General features: G+C 48.2%; 1 protein-coding gene across 1 annotated transcript in view; it reads right to left on the reverse strand.

The window, feature by feature from the left end:
* RFX4 (regulatory factor X4) overlaps positions 1–13352 on the reverse strand; it is a 92389-nt gene extending 79037 nt beyond the window's left edge. Inside the window, exon 1 of the mRNA XM_027680833.1 lies at positions 12945–13352. Coding sequence (XP_027536634.1) covers positions 12945–12987 — 43 coding nt within the window. The 5' untranslated portion in view covers positions 12988–13352. The remainder of the gene's footprint in view (positions 1–12944) is intronic.
* Positions 13353–14281: the final 929 nt, after the last annotated feature.

Below are 14281 nucleotides of genomic sequence, written 5' to 3' on the forward strand. Positions count from 1 at the left end.
GCCATATGAAAGTAAAGAAAAAATGAGCCAGTACGTCTAATATTTTGACTGATGCAAGTGGAGACTACACCTTGTAGCACTTCAGTGTCTTGGATCAATTTGTCATATCACCTTAGAAGACAAACCACTAGCTTAAAAGTCCCTTAAAGGCAAAAGAGATGATCCCTTTCTCTCAGGAGTAATGATTATGAGATAAACCTGAAGTCTGACCCTCAAACTATTAAAAGCCTATTCTAGTACCTGCTGTACATAATATTTGGTCTGAGTAGAAGCAGGATTCCTGTTCTGTCTCTCTCACACCTTGCAGCACAGCACTCTTGGTTACAGGCACATCTGCCACCTGAGAAGTGTAATGCTGCTGGAGTTCTCTTCAGGTTGGTTGCAGCAGCACATTTAAAGCTTTTAACGAACCACACTGCTTGAAAGAAAACAAACAAAAATCACTTTATCTCCAAAACCTCAATCTACTGCAAAAGCAAGACCTGAACAAGATCTTGTGTTTTACTCTCTGCACAATGTTATGAACAACTGTGCGCCTGTAACATGACAGGGCTTGGCAGCCACTGGTTCCCATCGAGGGCATTGAACCCCCTGTAAACCAAAATCAAGCAGAACAAGCTATTTGGGACAGCCAATCACACACACACAGGAATTGTCTAAGACGTATGTTTTCATAGATGATGTAATCAAAATCTCCCTCCTCTCCACTGTCAAACGAAAGGTTTGCGAGACCATATCAGGGCCATCATCCAGCTGCTGTTCCCTCTGATTGCTTCAGTACATAGACTCTCCTGGTTCACAAACCAGCTCCTCTCTGACCATTGAGGAAGACCTGCCATACGGAGCCTAGTTTTGCTCCTCAGTGTGTCATTTGGTGCTATCGGCCAGCAAGGCACATTCCCTTCAGTCAGTGTGTGTGAGCTGTCAGGAACTTCTTCAAGCTCCACAGGAAATCATGCCAGTGTCCTCCTTGGTCCTGGATAGCCATCTTCTGTTCTTCCAAGAGACCTTCTCCTCAGGGATGACAGTGACACATGGCCTTGGTGCAGATGGCAGAGCCGCTTCCCTGACAAGCTGCCAGATACCTTGGTGTTTTGTTTGCTAATCTAACTTTTTATTTCATTTCCAGCAGGGCAAAATGTCAGGCACTCTTGTTTCAGTCCTTTCTTTTGTTCTTATTTCTTGGCATACAATTCTATTGGAACTATTTCAGGGTTAACGGACATTGGCCCAGGGCACTTACTGGATGTTGGCAGGAATGGTTTTGTTCTTTTTCTTTGACTTGTGATTGTGGTAAAGCATTGTGAAGATTTGCCTTGATATCATAAGAATGCAAAGAATTACTCTCTTGAATGTGAGAGCTATTTTTTTTTTCTTTGTTTAACCAGGTCTTTGGTCCTAGCACTGATTTTCTACTAAACTGTTTGATAAAGTATATAAAATTGGCATGCCATGTTTAAACTGATAACAAAAAGCACCACAGTTAATAATGTAACTCCTCCAGAATACTTCGGCAGGAAAACTGGAATTTACGAGATGTTGCATTCTTCTTACCCTTTGCACTGTGCAGAAGTTCATCTAAATGTGATACTTTCATTTAAGTACTCTACCAACAATGCTCCTTGTTAAGAAACTGCACCCCAAATTTAGATCAAGCACCCTCAATAACCCTAGAATACAAGATTTCTTTGCACGTTGATTCTGGTGTTTTGGGCAGCCTCAAACATGCATCAGACAAGACTTGTGAAGTCCTACCTGTTCCCCTCTCTGGAATCACATAACATATTGCTATTGCATTTCCAACTCAATATGCATGATAATTAGGGAGTAGCCCTTTTCCTCTCCCAGTCACACACAGATGCTATCTATTGTTTTATTTTGAAAAGTAAGTTTCACCAGACCAGTGAATGGCCACTTGGTTTTTGCTTCATCAAGGCCATTACTCATTTAACGACAAAGCAAACCTCACTTGGTCTGATTTCAGTGCAGTGACATTTCCTCACGTTCCCCTAGGATCATTTAAGCTAGTGACACCAGTATCTGACCAATTCAGCTCTCCCAGAGCTGAACTTTAACTTTCTGTGCAACATGCAGCCAATCTTTTTATCAGTAAGATCATCACACACATCATGTGCCTTCCAAGTATCAACTCTGCACACAGCAAAGTGTACCCTCATGCTTCCACAACATGATGCATTATAGCTCCTCAGTCCTTCAGGGTCTGCTGCACGAATCAGTGTAAATGCTATCATTGTCTCTGATTTAGCTGCAATGTTTCCTTCCGAGGAAATGCAAACATGCCTCTTGATCATTGCCAGACCTATTCTTTCCCAGAAAAAAGCTCAGCGTTTCTTGATGCCCTTTGTGCCCCAGATACCATTAACTTCTTACGCTATAGAATTAATGTGAGACCCACAAGAGAGCTCATAGGGCCTTAATTTCTGGGTACCTTGCACAACATGTCTTATACTCACACCTTGCAGCACTCTCAGCTCATTAGCTTCTGGGTTAAACATTCCCAGCTGCTGCCACTGCCCCTCAGTTCATCAGTGTGTATCAGAAGACATAAAGTCCTCAAGTCCTTAATTCAGCTCTTCTTCACCAGTGCACAAGGCTGGAGTCATTTGGCTGAACAGGAAGGCTGTGACTCAACAAGAAACAGAATTTGCATCAAGTACCCATGAAACATTTCCCTCTGCCTCAGGAGCTGATGAATCCAGCAGACAGGCCAATTTGGCACAGAGGTGGCAGTACATCAGTAAGACAGGTCCACAAAGATGACAAAATGAAAAGATGTGAGATATGGATGGAGGATACACAAAACCCTGGTTGTGGGGCTCAGAGAGACAAGAGAAGAGGGAGAAGTCTGGTTGTTGGAAAGGAGATGAAAAAGAAAAGGAAAGGAAACAAAAGAATGAGTGAGAAAGAAAAGGGCATGGTCAGAAATAAAGGATAGGAGAAAATAAAGTAACTATAGAGAGGAGACTCTTTTTTTAAATTGGGAGAAAAGAGGTGAGCTCCTGAAGGAATGGGGCTACAGTAAATATTTCTCATTAGAAACAGCATCCAGTAAGGCAGATTGAAAGAACATAAGAAGATAGACACGTGTACAAAGAAAACTCAATTGTCAGGACATAATCATAGCAGTAAGAAAGAGACAATCACTTGACCGAAAAAGAACGTGAATCAAAGGAAAAAGACACTACATTTACTCAAATGGTGGCCACCTTTCCTCACTTTATGGATATCTATTCCAGATCTAGCTGTTGCTCACTACTGTCAAAGGATGCAGCCATCACATTATTCACAACCATTTTGTGGACAAATATGGCACAGCAGACAGAAACAAATGAACACTGCTTCTTTCGGCTCTCAGGCTGTACCCAGAGAATATCTGCCTACCAAAACTAGCAGAGGGAACATTAACAAATCATCATAACACACCCCCACAAAGACTGGTACCTCTTCGAACTATTCTGTGTATACTGAACAAACATTTTATGCTATTAATTTTATAGTCTAAATGGGGTTGACAAAAAGTCTTTGCCAGGTCCCAATGTGCCAAAACTTACGGATTTGTAAACCTTGTATGAATTTAGTCCCTTCCACACTGTGTCTTCTCTCCCCTTAGAAAGTATTATGAAAGTAGACCAATGCTTTTAAAACCAGGAGCCTGGCTTTTCTGAGAAGTCTCCAGTCTCCGCTGAACAATATGCAAAACAAACTCAGGGAGGGAACATGAGAAAAAAGAGAAGTCTTCTTTCCTCCTTCTTTTTTTGTCCAAGACTCACCAAAACAAGAGTCTAGTATTGAATATTCAGGACTGAATACTAACTGCTCAATAGACGGTCTGTTTGCAGAGCTCAAAGTGGAAATGACCCAGCAAGGAGGAGAGGTGAACACGCTGCTCCATCCATGTGATTAAACCGCTCTGTAAATGCAGTCCTCCCCACTTCGTTACAATGGAGGCCATTTGCTACCCCTACCACAACTGATTTTAAAAAATGTTTGCATTAGAGGGGCCCCTGCACCACTATTGTTCCTGTGACTCTACATTTAGGAGAGAGAAACTTTGGGAAACTTGTGCTAGCCAGTCAGTCCAACCAGAAGGATGTGTTATCGCCACTGCTTGGGAGAAAGGATCAGGGCACCTTTCTGGGAGCAGTTCCTGCTCTCAGCCTGCAAAGGGCACAGAGTGAATCTTACCTGGCTGCTGCCTTGGTCGGCCATGGATCTCATAAGTCTCTTAAGCATTCCTCCTTTGAGTCAGGACATTATGGTGTCACGCAGTGAGCACCCAGGAGGCCCATCTGGGACACAGGCTGGCGTGCAAACACAACACGCCATTTAGCAAATGTGTCATTTGCACTCTTTCTCTCCTAAGGCCAAATTTTCCTTGATGACTAAAACATAGCTGATTCTACCCTTGACCCCAAGAGACCCAAAAGAAGCAGCCTTTTATTTACACAAGGCACACATTGCAGACCTGTCGTGCCGAGAATTCCTGATCTGGCTCTTGCACCATGTCTTCCCCGATGGGGTCTCTGTCTCACACACAGCACCGGGCACAGCTCCTCTCCTGCTGCCTCCAGTGTGCCAACAGTGTTAGCCAGCAAATCTCTGGCCCACTGCTTGGCCCAGTCCAACAGAGAGAGACATGGAGATGAACGGCTGTGCTGGGAGGTGGGTGAGTCTCTGCATGGAAGCCTATTCCCTCCAGCCAGGACATGAGCCCATGCACCCAGGAACGCCCATTGCAGGAGCAGGCAGCTCTCATCGCAGAACAGCATCATCCTGCTGTACCCGGACACAGGGCACTCATGCAGCAGTACTCAGCTTCCATATTTTCTTGCACCACATTTTTTTAAAGGGTCTATCAGGCCACTGTAACCTTAAGGATCAGCCAGGAATTTTTACTTCCCCATGCCACTTAAGTCTTTTAAGGGATAAAGAAACAGGAAGGATTTTACTTTCCTTACAGCATCAGAGACGGCAACAATCAGGAGTAGGGTAGCTAGTAGTCAACAGCGTTAAATACTCATTTGCTTAATTAGGACATCCTGACCCATGCTGATGGTTAAAAAGAACGTCAGATGAGATTGGGAGCACACAAGCCAGGTTGTTAAGAATTTTTTTTCCCCTTTGAAGGATAGGATTTTTCCTACTTCCTACAACCATCCATGAATTTTAATAAACAAATGGTCTATTTCTGTAAGATCTGAGAATATTAGGAAAAGATACAACCTTTCTTGCTTTTCCTCTGACACACAGGAACTTCAGGTCTTCTGCAACAGATTGCACCTTTGTTATAGAGTGCTGAAAAGTGTGGTTGGTTGGAGAAAAGGATGTTCTGTGGGGTCTTTTCAATCAGGTATGCATTGATGTCACCATGGGGCAACTACCTCTGGGACACAGGTGGTTTCTCCCAGCATTGGATGACCATTCATGAGATCTGACTAGTGAATTAGGATCTCCCTCCAGCTGTAGCTGAGGTAGTTTAAACACTTCTGAAATAGTTTAGCAATTAAAATGGTTGGGGGTTGTAGGGGGGAGGGAAATATGTTAACCCTTCTGACATTCAGTTCTATCTGTGTTTACTTCTACTTTTTGCTTTTTCTGCTAGTTTTAATGTTTTATGTTTGTCACGGCATTTCTGGTATTTTATTGCTTTACAAGTGTAGCACAAGCTATATCTGAATTTACAGATCTGTACAAGAACAGAAAGCTCATGTCTATTTTTTTGACTTGGAGATCTCCCTTGCAAACTTGTATTTGCATGTAAGACGTTTCATATAATGAATTTTACCTGACCTAACACAAGCATCTGTAAGTTTTGTCCCAAGTAGCCAAACCAGTAAAAATGGCTGCATTGAAGGAACCAGGAGAGTCTGAGAGTATAATTCTAAGGAGTGCAAGTTTAAAAAGAGAAAAAACAGAAGGTGAGCGACAAGTAGTTCTATTTCTAGACACTGTATTCTTTAAAAAAAAAAAAAAAAAAGGCAGTAACTTCTAACGCTCAAAACTTGTAGTCCTTAATTCTAGGCAAATATCCTTTTTTCTAGATATGATCACAGCAAGCAAATCAAAGCTCCTAGAGAAGAGGATTTTGTGTTTCTAAGTGTTTGAATCCCTGCCATGGGGTTCATGAGCACTGAAAGCTTCAGTACAAAGTTTGTCAGAGCGATGATCACATCATCTGACTACAGCAAGACCAGAAAACTGATGAAATCCCAGCATATGTACCCAGCCTACTGCTCTGAAATGAATGCCTCTAATCCCCAGGGCTGTAAGGTTCAGGGAATCACTCATTCAGAGAATGTGCCAGCTATCTAAGATATATTGTTTGCCATTACGATAATATTTGGTATCCTACACAAAAATGCTCAGGATAAGCTGCTAATTAGTTGTGAACACATCATTCATAGGTGTGAATGAACTCCTTGGTTCCTATAACAACTTCCATCTCAGAGAAATTAAGTTCAATTACCAATAAAAGAAAACAAAGTGCTTAACTGTAGCTGAAGTGAAGGAAAGGAGACAGTGCTGAGTCCTGCTTTTCGGCCTTGAGGCAATTTGAGCTGCAAATGAGCTGTCTCTTACTGGGTGCAGTGAGACCTAAAGCTATATTTAACCCTCTCCACTTTTTCCTAATTTCAAATTTACCAGAAAGGGAAGAATGGACAAAAGTATTTAACCAACGCTTCTTTATATACAGAGGATGAAACCACAGCTCTTGCAACAAGCAAGAAAGACTGACGCTGACTTAATGCACAGTTTCTAAGACTGGCTGGTATTTTATATCTAACAAACTGTTCTTGCTGCAAATCTCCTGAGAAAAAATAAATGTAAATGAAGACAGCCTAGTACTGCTAGTTATGTATGTAAAATAGCTACAATTAAGTTATTACACATTCCCAGCTGTGGGGAGGGATCATTATGTGCTAACCCTGGGCACCTGCCACCTCCCAGGCACACACATGGACTTCAACAGGTGTTTTCCTTGTGAAGCCGTTGCAGGATCAGGACCCATCTCCAACAGCAAATTGCACCACAGTTTTAAAAGCTCACAGAAACTATTTGGCACATATATATAATTCTATAGGACCTGAAAGATGTGTGTAAACATGCCTGTAGTACAGACATATTAAAAAACCTATGCAGGCCTCCACTGTCTTAATCATCGCCACATACTCTTCCTTCCTACGCTTGTTATCTATGGAATCGCTCAGCCATCAAATATCCTTTATGCTATCCATCTTCCTAACTAGTATGTTAGCAATCAAATCCCCCGGCTGCCGGAGTGCTGGGCTCCAGCAGGGTCTGATCACACCGGGTATTCATTTTCAGACACAATGAAACAAATAGAAAATCCAGCCCAGATGCAGGGAAACAGACAAGTGGGTGAATTAAAAAAATTCACAAACCTCAGTGCTCACAGAATTGTGAGCTAATTATTTAGACTCCAATGTCACACCAAGTATCCCCAAAGAACTGACCTTGTATTTGTATTAGTTACATGACAGCCCACTGCTCTAAAGGCATTGTTATGAACCATCAAGCCCCAGCTGCATTTAAGGCCACCTCTTCAAAAGTCTTCATCGGAAGAGGTACTATCATTTCGTCGCCACACAGATTTCAGTGATCCCATGATTTGAGCTTTAGTTTGCTACAGTGAAATCCTATGTATGGAAATAATATCCTAGGGGATGCACTTCCTTATGGCTGTCCTAACTTGCAAACCAGTTGCAAATTAGGATGGAAGAAGGCAAAGGTGTCTACATTTGGCGATGCTGCAGATTTTACAGCTGCATTAACCTTCTTCCTTGCCTGCACACTCACTGCATCACTGGCTGAAACCCAGACTTATTTTCAAAAAGCAAACAAGCCAACAACCCTGATGGAAGCAGGACACTATTCCAATGACATTCTGTGGGACAGTTCTAGCAGCATCACAAGTATCTTAGCATAAAATGGTCTCTTCTAATTTCAAGATGATCTTTTGCTCAATGTATGTTTGCTATAGCAAAGGTGTAACAGCGATAGGCCAACTGAGTCTATGGGTTTCTTTACAGTCTCAAACCCAAAAGTTTTATCTGTCTGAATCCAGAGTCCCTTCTGTAATGGGAGTTCAACTCAAATAAAATCTTGAGGACTATAAACCCCGAACTGCACCTTAAATAAATGAAATAGTTTCCTACAGTTCTTTGGCTATTCTCATGCAAACACTTGTTTTAGTTCTTTTTTCTCTCCATCCTTTTAAAGACCTTTTCCCTACTGCAGGTAAATAACAGATTGCAGAGCAGTGAAAAGTATCACAATTCCCCCTCCCTAAGAATTTTAGAATTAATTCATTAGCAGACAAATATGTCATAAAATCATTCTTTTCTCTGAGTTAGATTTAGAAGATAAACTTCTTAGTTCAAGGAAATTTTGACCGAATTACAAACATCTAAAAAAGTTCCTACAGATTTTACAAAGTTAATAAAACCCCCTCAGGAATGAAGACCTGATCCAGTGATGGGACTTGCATTTAGATACCAGTTCTGTTGCTGCTGAAGGCAAAGGGAGCTGCCAAGGATCAGGCCCTTCAGTGCAAACATTGCCTGCAGGATCTCCACAGGCAGCAGGAAAGAAGAAACTTTATACTGGGTTAATTTTTTTTTCCCTGCTCCATTTCTTTCATGTGTGAAAGCTTATGAGATACAAAATGACATAGAACGAATACTCAGGTTCAACTACACAAAGGACCAGTGGTATTTCTTTTGCATCTCCATATCACATCAAATTTAGGATTCAAAAGAATCATTGGATCATCTTAACTGCACAGCAGGTAAGAGCTTTTACAAACACAAATTCTAGAACAGTAAAGAACTTTTTTTTTTACTTATTCCAATAAAAGTAAGTCACTTTTTTGTTTAAGTATGAAAAGTACTCCAGGAAAGTAAGTGGAAAAAAGCCAATAGCAAGTTTCCTCTTTACTATGTTGCAATAAGCAAAGCAAACAGTTTTCAGAAGCAAAATCAAGCATTCGTTTGGATTAAATAAATTGGAACATAGAATCCCACAACTCAGCATCACACATACATTCTGAAATGTCACAGCTCCATTCCCAACTAGTATTCAAGTACTTATTACCACTATTGGTAATTTCATTAATTGAACCAGAATATGAAAGCCATTAATACCCTTCAATCAGTGCTTATATCCTAGATCATTTTATATGGCAGGCTCGTCGCAAAGGTCACCCACCACTGCCGCAACACCTGTCTATGTTGATAAGAAGATAGACTGAAATCTGGCCACTGCCACAAAGTTTTCAACCCAGGCGGCGGAACCAGCTTTTCGTGGTTCAAACAAACTACTTTAAGGGCCTAATCCCAATGTCCTTGACCGCACTGAAAAGCTTTCTGCTCATTTTAATGGGCTTTGGATCAGCTCCTAAGTCTCAGCTTCACGTCCCAAGGACCTCATCCATCTAGCGCCTGGAAACCCGTGGAGGTTTTGCCTGGCTCCAACACTGAAATAACGAGGGATATTTATTGAGTTGTGCAGAAAAGTTGCGCTCCAAGAACGTGCCTCTGTTTCCTTCGGCTCCTGCTCCCCGAGAGGGGCGGCGAGCGCTGACCCGCGGATGCCGCGGGGAAGGGAGGTTGGCGGCCCCCTGGGAAATCCACACCGCCCCGCGGCCCCGCACGCAGCTCCCGACCGGGCGGCGCCCCCGAGAGCCCGGCGGGGCGTCCTGCGTGGGAGAGCTCCCTTGGGGCGGCGCGGGGGGGCTGGGCACCGGGGCCAGAGCTCTACCCCGCCGGCAGCGCCCCGCACTCACCGTGCCGATGTCACTAGGGGGGGCTGCGGCTGTGGAAACCCGCTATTAACGCTCGGGGTAGCCCGCAAAGCCTCCTTCCCCCGGCCCAGCCGCCCTTCGGGGCGCCGTTGGGCGCTGGCTCCGAGCACCCAGCCCGCCGGTGAGCTTTGCCGGGGGCGGGGATGGGGTCCTGGTACGGCGGTCTCCGGTCCCCCGGCAGGCTCCGAGCACAGAGGTGTCGGGTTGCCGACGGGGCTGCGGGGTGAGAGCCGGGCCGAGCGCAGGACAGGCGGAGCAAGCCCAAAACTCAGACACAGCCCTCCCGGGATGAGCCCTTTGTGGCCCGCAGCGGAGGGGCGGGGGAGCCCCGGAGGGGGCCGCACACTTCCCCCGGCGGCTCGACGGCTCCCGGCCTGGCTGGGGGCAGGTACGAGTCCGAGAAACTATCCTGGGGGCGGGCGGGCGCCTGACGCAGCTAAAGGCGGCGGCAAAACGGTGAGAGGAAAGATGCCACAAACCCACCGAGAAGGGCGTGTGGCCCTCCAGGGTGGGTGTCCCACTCCCCGGCCGCGGGCCGGGCCTGAGGGCAGCGGGAGAACTCCGAGGGCAGCTCCTCGCCAGCGCCGCCGCGCCCAGCCCGGGCCGGGCCGTCGGGGCCGGGTGCTGCTGCGGGAGCGCTGCCGCTGTCCGGCCCCCGGGATGGGCTGGGGGCTCCCCGGGACCCCGGGCGGCCAGAAATCCCTTCGGCCTTGGTGACAGCCCCCATGGGTCACTCTACAGGTTAGGGGAACGGGAACTAAACTCGATGGAAGCACACGGCACTGCTGGGAGAAGATCAAGGAACGAAACCATTCCCCTACTTTAAAATTAGAATCGCGGGTGATTTTTTTTTTTTTATTCCGCTGGTTTAGGGAAAAACTGTTGAGGATAAATTAAAACATGACTGATTTTTTCAATGAAGCCATATTTCTCCACAATGCAAAAGGATCTTTACATAACAACTGAAACTCAGGAGAAAAGCTAATTGGATTAAGTTCTCTGAAAGGGAGGTTAAGGTGTCTGAATGAGACAACTGCAAAGCTCCACTTTTCTTGCCATCTGTTTAGCAAGACTAAAGCGTTTTTTGATTAATATTATCTTAATCAATCATGCTGCCATTTATTATAACTATACTGAAATTAAGGAACGAATAGTACGGAGGCTCAGGCGGAGGATGTACAATTCTTAAAGGAGGAATAGAAAACGCGGGGCTTTTTTTTTTTTGTTATGTTTGATTTTTTCTTTTCGTAAAAACCCGTTCCACTCGACAACGAGATGATGCCGCCCGTTCCCTTAACCCTACCTCGGCAGTGCCGCCGGATAGGAGAGCAACTTTCTCTAACACCCTACTAACTCCTGCACACCCTCTGACCCGAACACAACGATTCCTTCCCCGCCGAACACTTTCTCCCAGGAACAGCCCGCCGGGGCTTTTACAGTCCCTGGGGCCCCCCAGTAAATGTGGCCCCAACCCGGCTGATGTCGCCGGTGGCCGGAGAGGGGCCGAGCCCACCCGGTGCGTTGAGCGCCCCGCGCCAGGACCGCTGGAGGAACAGCCGAGCGGGGTCGGGCAACCCGCCCTCCCTTTCTCTCTTTTTTCCTTTTTTTTTTTTTTTAATCAATATTTAAATTATACAAAATGCCCATCGGGCTGCTTTGGAAGCGAGGGATGGGACAGCCCTTGACGGGTTCGTGATGGCAGGGAGCGAAGCGGTTCCGAGGCCGGGTCTGCCCTGCCCCATCGCCCCTTGCCCCGTCCCCACCCGCACCGGCTGCACCAGCACGGCGCCGGCAACACCGGAGGAGCCGGGATGGAGCTGCGGAGCCCCGAAGACCTGCGGAACGCGGCCCCGCCGAGGCCGTCGGGGAAGGGCAGAGGGGACCTGATCCCGCTGCGGGGCTGGGACAGCTCAGCTCTCCACTTCCCCGGCCACCTTGCCCCCAGCACGGCAGTCATAGCCGGCGCAGCGGCTGCAGGAGGGGACGGGGCAGATCAGAAGCGGGCAGAGCGGGGGCCGTCCCTAAAGTGCGAGCTGTCCGCCTGGGAAACGCCTGGGAGGGCAGGCAGGCAGGCAGAGATGGAGGGAGGGATGGAGTAAGGGGACGAGGGGATGTTTTCCTGTGCTAATAAAATAAAGGAAAATCTCAAAGGTTACCGTGGCGGTCGCCTGCCCTCCGCTGCACGCGGGAGCGCTGGGGCTGCGCCCCGGGCAGAGCGCAGCGTTTGCCGCTGGAAACCGCGGGAGAACGGGCAGGGCGGCGGCAGGAAGAGGGAGAGCTGGGCCCGCGATTTCGGGAGGCTGCCGGCTGACAACCACCGTGGAATAGACCTAGGCCTGGGCCCTGCCCCGGGTAGAGCCGGCACCCGCCGCCCCACGTCCCCCGCCGCCGCCCCCGGGCCGGGCCGGGCGGCAGAGGCGGCCGTCGGATGGCGGGGCGCGGACTGCGGCCCTCGAGGCAGGCGGCCTCTCCACTAAGGCCGTCCCCGTAGCCTCCCGCCGGGGCTTCTCCCCTTTGGCGGCGCTCGCTGGTGGGACTCCAGCCGCCCTTCTCCCGTCCGCTTACCGGATCGGCCAGGGCATCGTTTGGGGGTGCGGGGAGACAGACCCACCCTGCCCTTCCCCAAACTGCCTTCCCTCCAAATCGGCCCAGTCCCGGCTCTGCCCGCGGGACAAGACGACCTAGGTACTGGGCTCGCCTTAGCCCACCAACCGTCTTCCTTAATAAACCTCGTTTTCTCTCCCCTCTGAAAGGCTCTACTCAAACCTAAGCGAGCGTCTAAAACTAGAAGAGGATGGGCAATTAGTTTGCCGGCCGGCAGCGTATGAAGAAGAAAAAAAAAAAAAAAGGAAAAACCACCCTCTGCTCCATCGTAACTGCAAGTGGAACCGCAGGGCTCCTCCAGCCCAGGAGCGAGAGCTCCCCCTCCGCGGCCCCCGCACCTCGCTCCCCCGCACACACCCGGGCTCATTTGCCTGCGAGGTCGGTGCGGCGGGCGGCTCCCCCCGCTGCCCCCCGCGCTGCCCCCGCCGCCACGGTCAAGTTAAAAAGTCCTCCCTGACGGGCGAAAGGAGCCCGCTGCCTGCGGGGGGGGACTTACCTGTGGAGTCCATATCGGGTTCCTCCAGCAACCCGCAATGCATGCTCTTCCCATGGACGGGACGGGAGCCCCAAGGTCCCGGGGTGTGGAGAGCCCCTATCTCAGAGATGCGCGGGGGAGAGGGAGCAGGGTGGCGGCGAGGGGGTGGGGAGGGAGGGCAGAGGCAGATAGTTGGGGAGGGGGGTGTAAAGCGGGAGAGAGGGACACTCCGTAATCCAGCAGGGCGAAGCCAGACCCGTCAAAATGTTTGCGGATGTTTCATGGGAAAAAGCATCATTTTATAGAAGCCCTGATGGGAGAAATGTCATTGATAGGCCAGCCAGCCTGATGAATGGCTGCTACTCAGATGGGGATGTGGCAAGGCTCAATGTGAAGCCCATTGTGATGCTGTTTTGAATAAGAAAAGCTTTCCTCCAAAAAGGGGGGCCTTAGATCTACGCAATCCCAACACTTCGACTTCCCTCTTCTATTAGAGCATTAGAAACGTTTTTCTTATTTAAAGTTCCAGCGGTCTTTCCACTCCTCCCTTCCCTCCCCCAGCCCCCACCCAAGGTCCTTGGCTCATTACAGCCCGAGATCAAAATTGGCTTAGATCTTCAAACGGGCAGTAGGTTTGGGGTTGTGTTCTTTGGGGCTGCCCAGTGTGCGTGCAGCGCGGCCGAGCTCCCCTCCTCCTCCTCATTCTCCTCCTCCCGATGGGCTCTGAGTTGGGATCCTTGGCGGGCACATGGCATTGGAAGCTGCACAGCTTCCCAAGTATCTTGTAAGCTTAGTTTATTGTAGAATAATAAAAATTAAAAAAGGGCGATGTGTGTGGGTAGGAAAGGGGGGTGTGAGGGGAGAGGGAAGTAGCCAGTGTCTCGGCAAGTGATGCTGGCACTGTAGACCTGCGGTAGGGACTCCCATGCGTTCCCCGGGCCTCGGAGAGCGAGGGCAAGACGGGGTGGGGGCTGCCTGCCACCGGCTTGTCTGGCAGCGGAGAGCGGCTGGCCCGGAGAGCTTTCCGTGAGACCTGGCGGAAAGCAGGGGGGTGGGTGACCCCGACTGCCAAGAGAAATGAAGAACCAAACGGGTGCGTTTTCAAACTGATGTTGCCTCCCAACTTTAGTCCGAGGATGCGAAGATCCCATTTCGGGTTAGAGGATTGCGGGGGGAGAGGCAGGCAGGACAGAGGCTGGAAAAAGTTACTTATTCTGCATGCGGTTGTATGTGCTGGAAGTGGAAGTAAAAGTGCAAAGCTAGGGCTCTGATAAAAGTGGCTGGTTTAGGGAAGGAAAAGCTGTGATTAGAATATGAATAGAGCTCCAGGAGAGGAAGAGAAAGGGGGATTATAGCTG

Source organism: Neopelma chrysocephalum, unplaced genomic scaffold (genome assembly GCF_003984885.1).
Source record: "Neopelma chrysocephalum unplaced genomic scaffold, ASM398488v2 Primary Assembly neopelma1_59, whole genome shotgun sequence".
Classification (NCBI taxonomy): Eukaryota; Metazoa; Chordata; class Aves; order Passeriformes; family Pipridae; genus Neopelma; species Neopelma chrysocephalum.